The sequence below is a fragment of the Heptranchias perlo genome, chromosome 13 (genome assembly GCF_035084215.1).
Source record: "Heptranchias perlo isolate sHepPer1 chromosome 13, sHepPer1.hap1, whole genome shotgun sequence".
NCBI classification, from domain to species: domain Eukaryota; kingdom Metazoa; phylum Chordata; class Chondrichthyes; order Hexanchiformes; family Hexanchidae; genus Heptranchias; species Heptranchias perlo.
The window spans coordinates 18966422-18982843 of NC_090337.1; the positions used below are offsets into that span (position 1 = coordinate 18966422).

Below are 16422 nucleotides of genomic sequence, written 5' to 3' on the forward strand. Positions count from 1 at the left end.
TAAGTTTAGTACTCAAATAATACAAATCTAAATCATTGGCGTGTACAGTGCAATTCCAACATGCAATGCCACAGATGAAAGAATAAGGTTTGCACTACATACAATGAGTTTCTATTCTCAGCCATGTTTGTGAGTAAGTGTCAAGTATTTGGGAAGAGTTCACTCAAGAGAAGAGGGAGAGAAGGAGGAAACGATGAAAGAAAATTTTCCTGTGCTCAGTCTCGTTCATCTACTTATGGCCCGTTATAGTGTACCATAGTCACAAACCCGTTACCCTTTCAGACTAAAGAGAGGAAATGGAGTAGGAAGGAGTGGAAGAAATAAATAGAAAAACTTACAATTCCAATAAATTAAATTTAGTGGGTAACTGCATTATGTGGTGTGGTGCAGGGCCCTTTAGGCAGGAAGGTCCTAGTATTGATCACTGGTGTATATTTAATTAATTGATTTCAGTTGGGCCAATGGAGGCTGTGTTTCCCTCATTATCCTTTGATTTACATGCAACACACACACATACGGGCAGGTGCATTTGAAACAGCCAGGATTGCTCTCCAGAAAACTGGGGGAAGGAGAGGAATGCGACAGATGGGTCCCTGCATACATTTCCGTTCTCATCTGGCCTTGGGAAACCAGCAGGACAGGACCAGAAATTCCGGGCCACTGTCTGCAGAACAGCAGCAGAGAATCTGAAGAAACTTTGAAAAATAATGAAGAATAATGCCACCAAGTTGTTTCAGAAAATTAAGATGAATAATGACTCCAGTGGAGCAAAGGGTAGCTAGCAATGGGCTGTGTGCCTTCTCTGAACAATAATTCTTATGATAACTAGTTTGGGTTTTTCTACTTTTTTGGTGTAATATTTACTTATTACTGGGTTTGTCCACGAAGAAGGATCTATATCTACCTTGGAAGCCTGGCCATCCACGACTTCCAGTTTTACCACTTGGTCCCGGTGGTCCTGGGATTAAGTTGCCATCACCGTTCTCTCCTTTTGCACCTAGAGCAGAAACTATCAGTAAGTGATTTAAGCAATACTGTGGATGGAGCTATAGAAGAACGTCTTATACCAAATCCAAGATTCATAGCATCTCAATCGCGAAACATGAAACTGCCAGTAGGCACAGAGGTAAAATACCCATCCAGTTGTTCACCTGAGCTATGCTGCTGTGGGAAGACAGGGTTAAGTAAAAATCTGAGAAAGCATTTCTACTGGCCTTTCTTTGCTTGCCTCCTAATGCCTGGCTTGGACTACACTGATGGAGGTTTGGAAGCAGTTCATCCACTGCCTTCTTAACCACAGGTGACACATAGTTCAATAGCTCCAGAGCACTAGGGACAAAATAGAGGAGTTTGGCACCCTCACAAAAATTATAGTTGAGCCCATGAATGTTTTCAGATCTCTGTAGCATCACTGAACGAGACAGATGCTTGTAAATAGTTAGGTTTACTGTTAAAAGTTGCCGTAGCTCAGCAAAGGAATCAGGAAAGTGAGTGCCCTTCTTTTCCAATTTTCTCCTTTCCTCTCCAGAAAGCAGTTATTTACAATGGGAGATAGTTCCATGGCCATTGACAGCTTTTTGGTATCTTGGCCAGACAGGCATTCTTCATGTGTGAGCCAAGACAGTGATTATCAAAGGGCTATTAACTGTTGGTTATCACAACAGAGCACAATCTTGTTCTCACTTATTATCAACATGCATGTACTTTCCAACAAAGTTCACTGGATAGTAATCAGGAGCAGCTGGTTATACACCTTCCTAGTCCAGGGACAAGAGGCCATTTGTAATACCCCCATACTATCTCAATTGCGGTCAGCTAATTCAGCACAACCAAGGACCAAACCTGTTACCATCGTTATCTGCATGGCTTAGTAACACAGTGTTTGTTCACTCAATCCTCTGCAGTGGAAGAGTGATATTTATAACATTACAGACTTTTACAAGTGAGTACTTGATACTCACTTGGTAGGCTCAAAATTAAAAGGTGTTCCATTTTCCAGCACAGAGATCCTATACCTCGATTAACACAAAAATTAAACAAAGCAAAAGGCAGTTAAGGCTCCAGAACATTATAGTGCTGATTTTCCTGTCGCCAGTCGACCCCTATGCTGCACAGGAGTTAGTGTACCTGAAGTGCCAGTCCAAGTGCAGGAGCACCGATATTTCCTGTTCTGGCCATTAACATGGCCTGGGGGTACCCTAGTGCAGGTTTGCCTCCTGGCAAAGCCTAGCACCAGCAAAAGGGGGGAGAAAATAATGTGCTTGGACCTGCCCGAGAAGCCCTGTAAATCCTATGGCTGTGTCAAGGGAGCAGAGACCCAGTCTTATGGGGTTCTTTACTCTCTTTTTCCTGACCTTTGCACCCAGGGAAAGGTCAGGAAAATTGACCTTTTTATTTTGATTTGTCATTTGGCTACTTAAACTTTCTAGTCCTGTCACACAAATGATTTGAAAGGTTATATTTAATACATGTATTGTGTAAAGTATGGCAAATTAAAATGAAAGCATTCAGGTCTACAATCTTACTAGTGACACCCACCACTTTACACTTCAGCTGAATATATTCAGCAGGTGAGTCAGTGACACCGACAGGGAGTGAGGGGCTATGGGCATTTTTAGTAAGCACAAACTTAGTAAGCAACTCACTACACCTATAAACCGTCCTACAAACCTGGGACACCATCAACTCCCTGAAATCCAAATACTCCTGGGTTGCCTTTGGGTCCTTGCGCACCTGGAGGTCCAACCCCAGGTGGTCCAGGGGGGCCCATGGGTCCTGGGGCACCAGGGTTTCCGGGAGTACCATATGGACCTTGGTTACCTTTTGGTGCAAATGGTGCCTGTACATAAAAGTTAAAACAAAATTAGCACTCAATACAGCTCAAAGATAATCACATTTAAATAATGTAATAAATGAAAAAGTATTGATATTTTAGGGTTTAAAAGTCATATTGTGATGATATAATGCGGACATTTATACATGTTCCTTTATTTATATGTCAATAGGGCTGATTTTCAACTATTTTTAATTATTATTCATTCTTGGGATGTGGGTGTTGCTGGCTAGGACGGCATTTATTGCCCAGCCCTAGTTGCTCTTGAGAAGGTGGTGGTGGGCCTTCTTCAACCACTGCAGTCTGCGTGGTGAAGGTGCTCCCACAATACTGTTAGGTAGGGAGTTACAGGATTTTGACCCAGTGATGTTGAAGGAACAGCGACATATGTCCAAGTCAGGATGATGTGTGACTTGGAGAGGTATTCTCATGCACCTGCTGCTCTTGTGGTGGAGGTCATGGGTTTGGGAGGTGTTGCTGAAGAAGCCTTATACCCTGTGTTCATATTTTTGGGGGTCTGGGGACAGAAGCTTCATTTAATCATTCAAAGATGGGCAGGGGAGTCCTGCGTACAATTTCCAGACATTTATGCATGCAGGACACTCCATGTAAATAACGTTCATCTCGGATAAGCATCCAGGATTGCTAGAGACTGGGTAGTTATATGAAAATTAATTTAAAGGGCATGGTATGCCATGCTTTTAGTAGTAGCGCATGAAAAAAGGCAACCAGTGTAGGCTGATCTGCTGCACTCACCAAGATGCCATCAACGATTGTGAAAGCACAATTGCACCTATCTGGCAATGAACATATGGAACTGTCTTCACATGGCCTGGGTAAGCAGAGAGCCAGATGCAGAGCTGTGCTATTTGCTATAAGGACAACTTCTGCTAAGATGCATCATAGAGCTGACACAACTAGTGACAGTATTAAACAGCTGTGGCTTAAAGCCAGCCTTCACCTCCTTCCAGGCATGCTGCGTTCCAGACATTATGCGGATGGTCATGTGAAGTGGACCTCATGCAGCACCACCTCCACTTCAGCAGCCATCAAAAAGGTGTTTGGGTGCTGGTCTGCTCCCTCACTTGTCCACAACCTCGTACCTTCATACTAAGTTTTCTTTTCCTTCATTTTTGCCCATCGCTCCTTTGCCCTCTTCCCCATTCAGCCTTGGGAAATGCTAATGGATTGAGATTTCTTTTGAGTCTTTGCCATTTACCTACATAACAGTAATGACTATACTCCAAAATTAATTAATTGGCTGTGATGCACTTTGGGATATCCTGAGGTTGTGTCAGGTGCAAGTTCGTTCTTTCAAAGACAGTAAGAACTTTTGTCCTATTCTAATACTTTTCTTTAACCGTTAGGGTCCTAAGAAAATTCACTTTCACAATTTCCTGCTCCCTGCACTTGTCCAAATCTGTACCTGGAAATATTAATAATTGTGCAAATAAATAGATTCACAGAAATTGAGTGCCAGAGACTGTAAGATAGAAATGTATTAATAATGGATGAACGCTCCTGCAGTATTATTGTTTTAAAACCTGAACAAACCAATTCATTTTCACCAATCCTGGATTACAAAGAACCCTGAAAGAAACAAGAACATTGCTAACATTTTCTGTAATATCCACCCTTGTTTCAAGGGTTTCTTGTTGGGTTTCTTCAGCCCAGTCAAGCATGCACTATACTGTATTGTCTAACTGGTTAGATATTATATCAGGTACAGCAATATAAAGGTCATGGTACCGGACCAGCAACCCAGAGGTTTAAAACCCACTAAGACAAGATCTGAATTGAATTCAATAAACCTGGTAATTTGCGGGCTGGCATCAAAAAATTAATGACCCCAAACCTGCAACAGTGGTGTAAAAACCCAACTGATTCACTAATATTTTTCAGGGAAGGTCTCCTGTCACCCCTACCTGGTCTGGCCTACCCATGATTCCAGTCCCACACTAGCAGTTGACTCTTAATGCCCTCTGAAGTGGCCGATCACGTCTCTCAGATGTACTCGAGAAGGTGGCTCACCATCACCTTCTTAGGGCAACTAGGGATGATAATGAAAGTGGCCTTGCCAGCATTGCCCACATCCTGAGAACTAATAAAAAAATTCCTTTGTTGTATGGTCCAGTCAGCTAGACACCATATTGTACAGTCCAGTCAGGCACACGCAGCACACTGGATTTTCCCACCTGTTCAGCCATGCATTCTGCACCACGTTAGGTATCAGTCTTGGCTCAGTATCACTCTTGACTCTGAGTCAGAAGGTTGTGGTTTTGAGCCCCACTCTATAGACATGAGCACATAATCTAGGCCGCCATTTATTCTAGGATGTCTTTCTTTAGAAATTCAGCTGAGGTGTAAAACAGGCTGCCATTTCACAATCATCCATTTTTTGCCCAGCGATAAAAGTTAAAATTACTCTCCTCATCGTTTCCTGTAATCTTTCCCAGACCTTTGGAGGTTACCTGTTACTTTTTTAATCAATGTCTTTCATATGGAATGAAAGTGAGTAAAAGAATTAATTCATTGAATTTTCAGTGATGAAAATGGGGTAGCTATTCAGAGCTCTAATAATTTTATGAACCATGGGCCCTCATATTTACGGGGAGGTGGGAAGGGAGCAGGGGGCAGGACGGAAATACGGGCTTCCCGTCGGCAGGACCTCATTTAAATTTTTTTTACTTCGTTTCCCGGCCGGCAGCCAACCAGATTTTCACAGCCAGGCCAGAATGAGGCGATAATTTGATGAAAATTGCAGTGCTGCACTTATCACCCCTTTCTCACTGCTGCTCCAGCTTTCACCATTCGAAATGGGTAGCCCAGGCCCCTGCCAGAAACAGGCGGGTGCCTCTTTAGACCATGCAGCAGATGGGGGTCTGATGGCGTCAATTGGGCCCTGGTACAATTTTGTAGTAGCAAGGGGCGGAGTGTATGTGTTGCTGTTGAGCAGACTGCTGGAGGCAGCTCCCTTCACCACCGGCGCACAGTGGCTGCAGTGTGTACCATCCACAGGATGCACTGCAGCAACTCGCCAAGGCTTCTTCGACAGCACCTCCCAAACCCGCGACCTCTACCACCTAGAAGGACAAGAGCAGCAGGCACATGGGAACAACACCACCTGCACGTTCCCCTCCAAGTCACACACCATCCCGACTTGGAAATATATCGCCGTTCCTTCATCGTCGCTGGGTCAAAATCCTGGAACTCCCTTCCTAACAGCACTGTGGGAGAACCTTCACCACACGGACTGCAGCGGTTCAAGAAGGTGGCTCACCACCACCTTCTCAAGGGCAATTAGGGATGGGCAATAAATGCTGGCCTTGCCAGCGACGCCCACATCCCATGAACGAATAAAAAAAAACCTCACAGGTAAGTTTTTAAATACTTATTGTGGGGCCAGGAGGAGCATATCAATTTAGCTAATTACACCGATCCAACTACCAACAGTAACTCTGCATTCTCCAGTATTTTAAAAGCTCTTATTACAGTAGCACTACAATGCACTACCGGACAAAGTTTCATTACACCCAACATACCTAAGTCCATGTTTTTTTCATAATGAACAGAATTTCCAGTTGAAAATGAATGCTTTAGCTTTATTGATCTAATGGGACATAAATCCAAAACAATACTTTCAAATATGCCAAGGCAGCAAAACAGGAGAGCACAGGTTTGATGCTGTGAAGGATAAACAGGGCAGATGTGAAAGTATTTGTTTATACAGAAAGTGATCAACAGCTGGAATGGGTTGCTAGGAAGAGCCCCATTTAAGAAGAAACTAGATGCTGCAATGAGAGGATTGGTATTCTAGAAAGATTAGATTAAATGCTCCAAAAGTCCTTCTTCATGTAAACCTACCTTGTGACGTAAATGAAGCAATCTATTTATTATAAACTAAATTTGGTACGTGCAGCGTACATTTAATTGAAAATTCATTCTAAGTGCCAGCAGTATCTGTTATTCCTTTAGATGGCGCTGTGATATGTATTTCCAATCTTAAAGGTGCAACACACATCAGTTGCTATTTTACAATTAAGAGTATATTACCCCGACCACTGAGTTCCCAAAGGTCAGTCGTTAAAGGGGACAGGACCTGCCACTAAAGCTCTCCAGTACAGCTACAACACTGGCATCCACCCGACAATGTGGAAAATTGCCCAGGTATGTCCTGTCCACAAAAAGCAGGACAAATCCAATCCGGCCAATTACCGCCCCATCAGTCTACTCTCAATCATCAGCAAAGTGATGGAAGGTGTCGTCGACAGTGCTATCAAGCGGCACTTACTCACCAATAACCTGCTCACCGATGCTCAGTTTGGGTTCCGCCAGGACCACTCGGCTCCAGACCTCATTACAGCCTTGGTCCAAACATGGACAAAAGAGCTGAATTCCAGAGGTGAGGTGAGAGTGACTGCCCTTGACATCAAGGCAGCATTTGACCGAGTGTGGCACCAAGGAGCCCTAGTAAAATTGAAGTCAATGGGAATCAGGGGGAAAACTCTCCAGTGGCTGGAGTCATACCTAGCACAAAGGAAGATGGTAGTGGTTGTTGGAGGCCAAACATCTCAGCCCCAAGGCATTGCTGCAGGAGTTCCTCAGGGCAGTGTCCTAGGCCCAACCATCTTCAGCTGCTTCATCAATGACCTTCCCTCCATCATAAGGTCAGAAATGGGGATGTTCGCTGATGACTGCACAGTGTTCAGTTCCATTCGCAACCCCTCAGATAATGAAGCAGTCCGAGCCTGCATGCAGCAAGACCTGGACAACATCCAGGCTTGGGCTCATAAGTGGCAAGTAACATTCGCGCCAGATAAGTGCCAGGCAATGACCATCTCCAACAAGAGAGAGTCTAACCACCTCCCCTTGACATTCAATGGCATTACCATCGCCGAATCCCCCACCATCAACATCCTGGGGGTCACCATTGACCAGAAACTTAACTGGACCAGCCATATAAATACTGTGGCTACAAGAGCAGGTCAGAGGCTGGATATTCTGCGGCGAGTGACTCACCTCCTGACTCCCCAAAGCCTTTCCACCATCTACAAGGCACAAGTCAGGAGTGTGATGGAATACTCTCCACTTGCCTGGATGAGCGCAGCTCCAGCAACACTCAAGAAGCTCGACACCATCCAAGATAAAGCAGCCCGCTTGATTGGCACCCCATCCACCACCCTAAACATTCACTCCCTTCACCACCGGCGCACTGTGGCTGCAGTGTGCACCATCCACAGGATGCACTGCAGCAACTCGCCAAGGCTTCTTCGACAGCACCTCCCAAACCCGCGACCTCTACCACCTAGAAGGACAAGGGCAGCAGGCGCATGGGAACAACACCACCTGCACGTTCCCCTCCAAGTCACACACCATCCCGACTTGGAAATATATCGCCGTTCCTTCATTGTCGCTGGGTCAAAATCCTGGAACTCCCTTCCTAACAGCACTGTGGGAGAACCGTCACCACACGGACTGCAGCGGTTCAAGAAGGCGGCTCACCACCACCTTCTCGAGGGCAATTAGGGATGGGCAATAAATGCCGGCCTTGCCAGCGACGCCCACATCCCGTGAACGAATAAAAAAAAAACCCTGCAGCTTTCCACCTGGGACTTCAAATTCCCCCTAAAAACTCCTGTAACATTCTATAAATTCCATAGGGAAATAAATACCTTCCTTGCAGAGCCAAAATGTGGTTATCGTATTGCAGTACTTGATGAAATAAAATAAAGATCAAGTTATAAACGTGAATGCATTGAATCTCTACTGACTAGCAACACATAATTACATAATTAGCTCTGATTCTTTGTAAATGAAAGAAAGAAAAAAAAAGACTTGCATTTATATGCCTTCTTTTATGACTCCTGGATGTCCCAAAGCACTTCACAGCCAATGAAGTACTTTTGAAATGTAGGGCAGCAATTTAGCACTCGCTATCGGGTGCGTTCCTGGCGGGGGGGCCTGAAAATCTGGAAATCCCGGAGCGGGACCAGAGCCCGCCTCGAACCCGCGCACTTCCGGGTTCCCCACTGACATGCCGGCGTGCGCGCGCAGCCCCCGCTGGTGGGAATCCCGCAGGCAATTAAAGCCAGCAGGATGCCACTTGAAGACATTTATTTCGCTTGTTCAGGTCATTAACTGACCTGATTAAGGGATTATGTGAGGAGGGGTGGGATTTTAGAGCAAACTGGGACTCTTTCCCACACTGGGGGAGCTGCAAAGGTCCATTTGACAGGTGGGGGGGGGAGACCCTCACCCATTGCAGGAGGCCACTCTGTCACTTGGGACAAAGTTTGGCCTCCACCACCCTCCTCCTGACAATCAAAGTCACCAACTTGCACTACTCCGGGGTCCAGAGACATGTACCTACCTTGCGGACCCCCTCAGATGTACATCTTCCAGATGGGGGCCGCCGTAGCTGCAGTCATGACCTCCTCGGAGGGCGAACAGCATCACCAGCCTCACCAGCCTCGCCATCCACGCCGTCCACCTCTGACACGTGGAGCTCCACAACAGAGTGCTGTGACACATCCACCTGTACAGCAGGAGGGAGGGCTACCGCAGAGAGAGATGCATCGCAGAGGGCACTACCCTCGCCACAGGGTCCACAGATCGAGGCTCAGCTTCCTGGACCTCTCTGAGCAGCAGTGCACACAGAGGCTCAGAGTCACTCGACATGTAGTCGTGGACATCTGCAGCTTCCTTCATGCCAAGCTGCTCCCGGCTGGCCCGAGCACCATCTTCTTACCTGTCGCTGTCAAAGTCACCACTGCCCTCAACAACTTCTCCTCCGCATCCTTCCAGGGTGCAACTGAGGACATCGCCGAAGTCTCTCAGCTGTCTGCACAAAAGAGCCCTGCAAATATACCTACACCCACTCTGCAGTGACACAATGGGTGTCATCAGTTGTGGGTCTTCATAGTGATTCTCAGGAAAGGGCATTATTGCACAAACCAGACAAGATTCGCGAAGACATGGCAGTAGTGGTGCAAATATAATATGTACTGTGAGTTGCTCAGAAATTAAATATAAGTAACAACCGTGACAAACCCTCAAACACCCTTGTGCATCCCCTTCATGCTCACGACACGTTTGCCTTGCGCTGCCTACTGCACATATGTGATGCATGCCCTGTGGCTGCAGCACAGGTAGTGGCAGGTTGAGTGAGGCTGACCATGAAAGAGATGCATGAGAGGGTGAGTATGAGATAGAGCCATGAGATTGTATGAGGATTGGGTTGAGTGGTAGTGGCGGGATGGGTACCGGCGAGGTGAGTAGGTGCAGATAAGATGAGGATGAGGTTTGAGTGGGTATGAGGGGTGATGTGACAGAGTAGTGTTAGCAGTGCAGAAGGAGATGTGGGGTGGGGGCGGTGATGTGGCAGACGGAGTGTAGGGGAAAGAGTAAGTGTACTCACTTCGGCTGACCTACTGAGGTCATTGGAGCGCCTCCTGCATTGTATGTAGGTGGGCGATATGTTGGTGGTGCAGGTGACCTCCTCTGCCACCTCAAGCCAGGCCTTCCTGGTAGCAGAGGCAGGCCACTTCCTCCCGCCCGCCGGGGGGAAGATCTCTGTCCTCCCCCTCCTCCTCACCCCGTGTATTGATACCTGGAGTGAGGCATCATTAAACTGGGAGTAGCCTTCCCCCTGGGCTGCTCCATGCTGTAATTTTTTCTATTTGTTGTAGCATCTGTCAGTGGAGGACTGCCCCTTTAAATAGAGCTCCTCCAGCTGACAGATCTTACTGCGCATGCGCAGCCCACCCGACGCGCAGATCAGCAGTGGGAAACCCGGAAGACAAGGTAAGTGAATCCAATTATGCTACGATCGCGCGGGGAGCTGACTGATTTCGCCGGGCGTGTTACCCACGTGCCCGATAGCCCCCCAGCCGAGAACCCGCAGCCCTGGTAACATCGGGCCCGTAATCACTGTTGCAATGTAGGGAAACATGGCAGCCAATTTGCACACAGCAAGGTCCCACAAACAGCAATAAGATAAATGACTGGATAATCTCTTTTGGTGTTATTGATTCAGGGATAAATATTGGCCGGAACACCAGGAGAATTCCCCTGCTCTTCGTCGAATAGAGGCATGGGATCTTTTACATCCACTTGGGAGGGTAAATGGGGTCTCAGTTTAATGTCTCATCTGTAAGAGGCACCTCCGACAGTGCAGCACTCCCTCAGTACTGCACTGAAGTGTCAGCCTAGATTATGGGCTCAAACCTACGACCTTCTAATTCAGAGATGAGAGTGCTACCACTGATCCAAGGCTGACACTTTAATAACAAATAACAAGACGGAAGTACTGACGGGGTCACCCTTAATTCCTCGGGGTCCTTGAGAGCCTGGTTGACCAGGTATTCCATCATTTCCTGGGGTTCCTGTATTCCCGTGGAAGCCTGGATCACCTTTGTTTCCTTTTTCACCTTGTCTGCCACCGATCGCTGAATCACCCTTGAATCCTGGTGGTCCTCCAACACCAGGATAGCCTAGAGGACCCTAGAAGTTGACATTCAAAACATAAAAAACAGCAATCTAAAACTAGAAAAAGCAGGAAATTTCAGTCAAACAGAGAAATAACAGCACACTTTTCAAAATTCTGGAAGCATGCTGTTAAGAAAACAAACTCTAAGCCTTCCCTTTGTATTTCATTGATTTTGTCCCTCTCTTTAAAGTTAATTTTATGACTGGGTAGTGTTCTCAGTTGAATAGTTAATGAGAAGAGCAAAGTTGAGATCCTATTCACAACATCATCAGTGGAACAATCCACTGGCGGGAGAGAGGGTTGGGGGGAATAACATAAAGTTAGCTATAAAACTATTAATCTTTTGATACTGTAGTTTCAATAAAGGGACACCAAAGTAATTGACAGTATTTTAAAAGTTTGATGTTAGTTATTTATGGGCTGTTACTTTAAAATGATTACTAGACACTTAAGGGCTTAACTTTCCATTGTGTACTACATGTCCGCTTTATTTTCATATGTACTTTGACCATTGATAATGGGGAGTGCCAGGGCAAACCATTTTCCTGATGAGACCACACTGATAGTAATGGGAGAGAGTAAGGGAAAAGAGAAAATTGGAGCAGTTATCTCCAGTGCCCTCTAATGGATCTCCTGTCAGCTGGCTACACAATGGCATGAGCAGAGAGCTGGGAGCAACTCTCCAGTCTGGCTTCAGGGGCAGTACTTAATGTGAGATCTCTGCAAAGGAGAAGAAAAGGATAAATGAAAAGAATCTTACTCGGGAACCTGTTCTTCCATGTTCACCTGTAAAACCAGGACTTCCCTTCAGGCCTCGTGATGCTGGTCTACCTAAAGTGGACACAAAATAGTTAGTATATACCAAAGGCAAGGGTGCTACAAAAACTTTTAGAATTCTCAAACCTTGTTATTCTTAGAAATTAGGAACACAGTAAATACTAATGAGGAGACATTCTGGGATATTTATGATACGTACCTTAAAGAGCATGTTAGGCTTGTATATTTATAATAAAAGTAGTGAATCTTTCTCTCTGTCTTTATCTTCTTACCTTTTTCGTATGGGAAATGCTGGGAAAAGGAGCCGCTAAGGGCTGCAGGCTGCATTTTCCAGTGGGGATTGCAAGGAAAATATGGCTGGCAGCCTTCAGTGGCTTATTTCCTATCACTCTTGCTTTCCCCACTCCTTTGCCCCCATCATGTCCCCTACCGTTCACCTTTCTATTACCCTCATCCCTTTCTTACCACACTCCCAGTCTCATTGCTATCTCTACCTCTTCCTCTTTGAACTACCCCCTCCACCTCTGAATTCTCCCTTCCCTCTTGCTCTGCTATCACTCAACTCACCCCTAAACTTCCATCCACACCCCCTCAATCCCTCTTGCTCCCCCAAGGGCAGGTGAAGAGGGACCAGATGCCCCCTCAACCTCAATCTGTTTACCTCCTTCTGTCTCCTCCCATCTTTCTCCCTCAATTGTTTGCTTTCAAATTTCAACTTACTTATTTTTTTTCAAAATAACAGAAATTAGGATGAGGAATGACACTCTGTCTGTCTGCTTCTCTCTTGCTCTGTCTTTCCCTCATTGTCTCTCTGTATTCTAATTTTCAATAATTAGAATATTCACATTTTCTAATTGTCAAGAAAACATAGGTGATATAAAATTTAACTGAAAATTACAATTCGGAAAGAGACTTTTTCTCTCACCTTAATTGTTCTTTCTGAAATTTAAAGAATGGAAAACGTACACCAGGTGTGTAATCAGTACAGTCTGTCATTTTTCTCACTCTCAGACATACGCATGCAGCCTCACTTTTTAAAAAGGAATTCAAATACACTTTACCTGAATAAAGCTTTTGAAATTTGTCCTCTAGTTTTACTTCAAATAATTTTGACAAAAACAACTGAGCAGAAGCTGCTAGAAGCTTAAGAAAAACATTCCAGTAGTGCAGCTGACTACTGTAAATGGTACTGATGTATCCTGGTAAATTGGGTACATCATATCTGCTCACACTGCACAATATGCATTCGGCTAACAGAGTCACAGCTCTGGGCAAAAATATCAAAGCTTTTGGGAGAAGCTGAGGCCTTCAAGTAATAACTTTAAGGAAGGCATTAAAAGACACAAAAGACAATTCAATGGACAAATATTACCATGGGATTGTGAAATATGGAATTATTTTAGCAGTTATTTGGAGGTGAATATTAGTAAATTTTGAACGCTTTACATTACTTTACAGCTACTAAATGTTTCTCTGTGGCGCTGTGCTATATATATAGGAAGATGATTTTAAAAATATTATTACATTAGGGACACAATGAGATCAGCTGACAGGAGAGATCAGCAAAAAAGGAAAAAGGTACTGTGAAATGAACTCTTTTGTACTCCCATAATTTTTATATAGTAGTGCATTTTGTTACAGTGTTACATTCTCTATGTATCCAAAATATTACATATTAAATAACAATCCATTATGTAGGTATAGGTATGTACATATATTAATTATTAACAATAACTTACCAGGTATTCCAGGAGTGCCAGGTGGACCAGGAGGACCAGGCTGTGAAATTCCATTGCATGTTACACATAGGTCACCTTTATCACCTGTAATTACAGAAACATAGTATATGAAACAAGACAACATTTCATGAAATTCCACAGCAGATACCCACTGCAGTACTGATGGATATAATATTTAGCCAACAAATGGAACCAGCCATAACATACGAGTGGTAAACAGTTACTGTATTCTGGTTAGGGCATTGGACCAGCTTCTGGCTAAGTATTGTATCCAATAGGATCCTGACATACGTTTTGTGACTAGCACTATCCATACTTTTAAAGCAAGTTTGAATTTAAATTTCAAGTTCTTTTTATTTTGGTACATTTTTGTTGTCACGGAGTGAGTGATTCCAATACAGGGAATGATACATTGTCCCACTTTCTCTCTCAGCACAAAACACTTCCAGGTCAGGACTAATACAGGGTAAAACTCCCGTCACTCTGCACCAACAATGAAATATCAATGGAAGTTGTCATACTGGACATTAGGCCTGATACTGAACAGTTCAGCCATCCTTTGCTGCATTGAGAACTGCTCTGATGCTAGGTGCCCTAGGGCAATTCTGATGTCAGCCTGCTTTGGAGTTTTCGCTCAAGGGCTGGAAGAGGTTGTGTAGTGCAAGAGAGTCAAAGGAGCTTTCTCTCTCTCTGTCTCTTTATGTTGATGCAGAACATGACCTGCTTGGTGGCTCAGATTTGTTCTATTTGCTGGTGACCTGAGCTTGATCTGGATGTCTCGCTCTTCTTCTTTGATGAGGAACTGAACTCTGGAGGCTTTCCACAAGAAGCATTGAGCAAAATCATCCTATCTTTGAACATCATCCTTCAGTATATTAAACATTCACAACAAGCTGTGCAGGATTGTGTGGAACAGGAAATATGGAAATCCTGTGTTGTTGGGAGATAACACGAGCACTAGTCATAGTGTATGAATCACTGGAAAAGACCTATAGCCACATGCACAATTCTTGGATTTAGCTGCCGGCATCAATTGAGGCTAATGATAAATTGACCAGAGAAAGTTTGTGACTGTTGTTACAACACTAGACAATGCAGGATTAAACTGGGTGAAGGGGAAATGTGTGGTTTCCAAACAACGATTTACACAGTGACCCAACAATATGTTGATGACATATGAGGCGGTTTCAAATTAAAGCACAGTGAATTTTTGCACGAGTTGCTCCTCTGCCTTGCACTGTGCTCTGTCCTTCTCCATGTTTTTCTTTTCTATAAACAGCACTAAGTCTAAATCAAAGCACAGATGTCGCTAGCTTACCTTTGCATCCGACTTGACCATGAAAACCAACGAAACCCATTGGTCCGGATGGGCCTGGAGGTCCTGGTTGACCATTAGTATGGATAGTCTCACCTGAAAAAGTTCATTCAGAATATTTAATTGTGTTGAAATAGGGAAGGAAATGAGTTTTCTATTAAGGCATTTTATTTTTGCTCCCCTTTCCTGTTCTTCAGGTCTCCTCACACCAAATATCTCAGCCTAATTTGTGACCCTTTTGCCATATTCCTGCCAGTGTTATAGTGTCAAAGATCAGCAACATACCAAGTGAGGCATCATGAATGCGAACCCACGTACTAGGGATTCCTTAGTGAGGAACTAGTTGACATTCCCATGGAGGAGGATTGGCCAACACCTCTGTCACTTTTACTGCAATGACTTGTAGAACTGGAGCAACTGAAGCATGGTGTATTTAAGCTCCAACACACTGCAGCAGATCATCACTTGAAAACAACCTTTCAGTACATTAATATATACATTTTTTTGTCTTCATAATGGAAAATGGTATTGCAATTAACATACTGTATTATACAGCACCACAAACTTGTTCAATATAAAATGAAAAAGGATATAAATATCGTACCTGGCGGACCCAGAGGACCTGGAGGGCCTGGGGTTCCTGGAAAGCCAGGAGGGCCTTGAGGACATTCAAAATTCTGCCCAGGGTCACCTTTATCTCCCTTAGGACCTATATGTCCAGGTTGACCGGGGAGCCCATGTCTAGAGTTTCCTGAAGAAAGTGGGAAAAAAATTGGGAACAGGTGTAATGCACATTAATGCACTGACCTATTAAAAAAAAAGTCTTGCTTGTTAACCTGGCATAGTGTTGCCTGCTGAAGCCACTTTTTCTCTGCAGAGAAGAGTATGCTTGCTTGGGATGCAATTTTGCAAAGAAGCAAAGGCTGCACAACAGTGTATATATTACTCATTCTAGTAAGATGAAATGTAAAATACCTTGCTCGCTGAAGACGGTAAAGCAGAATAGGTACTTTTGCACAGTCAGTTCTATCTATGCATAAAGATAATTCATAAACAATCTTTTTCAGCTGCAAGTAAGCATGTCTGTTATATCCCAATTATTTCTCTTCTGTGTTCCACTTAAAGAAAGGTACTGGCCAAATTTGGGTTAATAATATTCTTGTATGAAATTATTAAGTCAAATATGTCCAGTACCCAATATAATTGCTACATAATCCTAAATATAACAACATAAAAGAATAGCCATTTATAGCAGTATAAGATAGTTTAC

At 44.3% G+C, this 16422-nt stretch overlaps 1 protein-coding gene across 1 annotated transcript in view; it reads right to left on the minus strand.

The window, feature by feature from the left end:
• The window catches only part of LOC137331357 (collagen alpha-5(IV) chain-like), a 195496-nt gene that overhangs the window by 67756 nt on the left and 111318 nt on the right, over positions 1–16422 (minus strand). The window contains exons 21-27 of the mRNA XM_067995103.1: positions 15757–15903; positions 15156–15248; positions 13838–13921; positions 12082–12152; positions 11147–11335; positions 2671–2839; positions 905–997 (exon numbers count right to left, since the gene is read on the minus strand). Of these exons, the coding sequence (XP_067851204.1) occupies positions 905–997; positions 2671–2839; positions 11147–11335; positions 12082–12152; positions 13838–13921; positions 15156–15248; positions 15757–15903 (846 nt within the window). The remainder of the gene's footprint in view (positions 1–904; positions 998–2670; positions 2840–11146; positions 11336–12081; positions 12153–13837; positions 13922–15155; positions 15249–15756; positions 15904–16422) is intronic.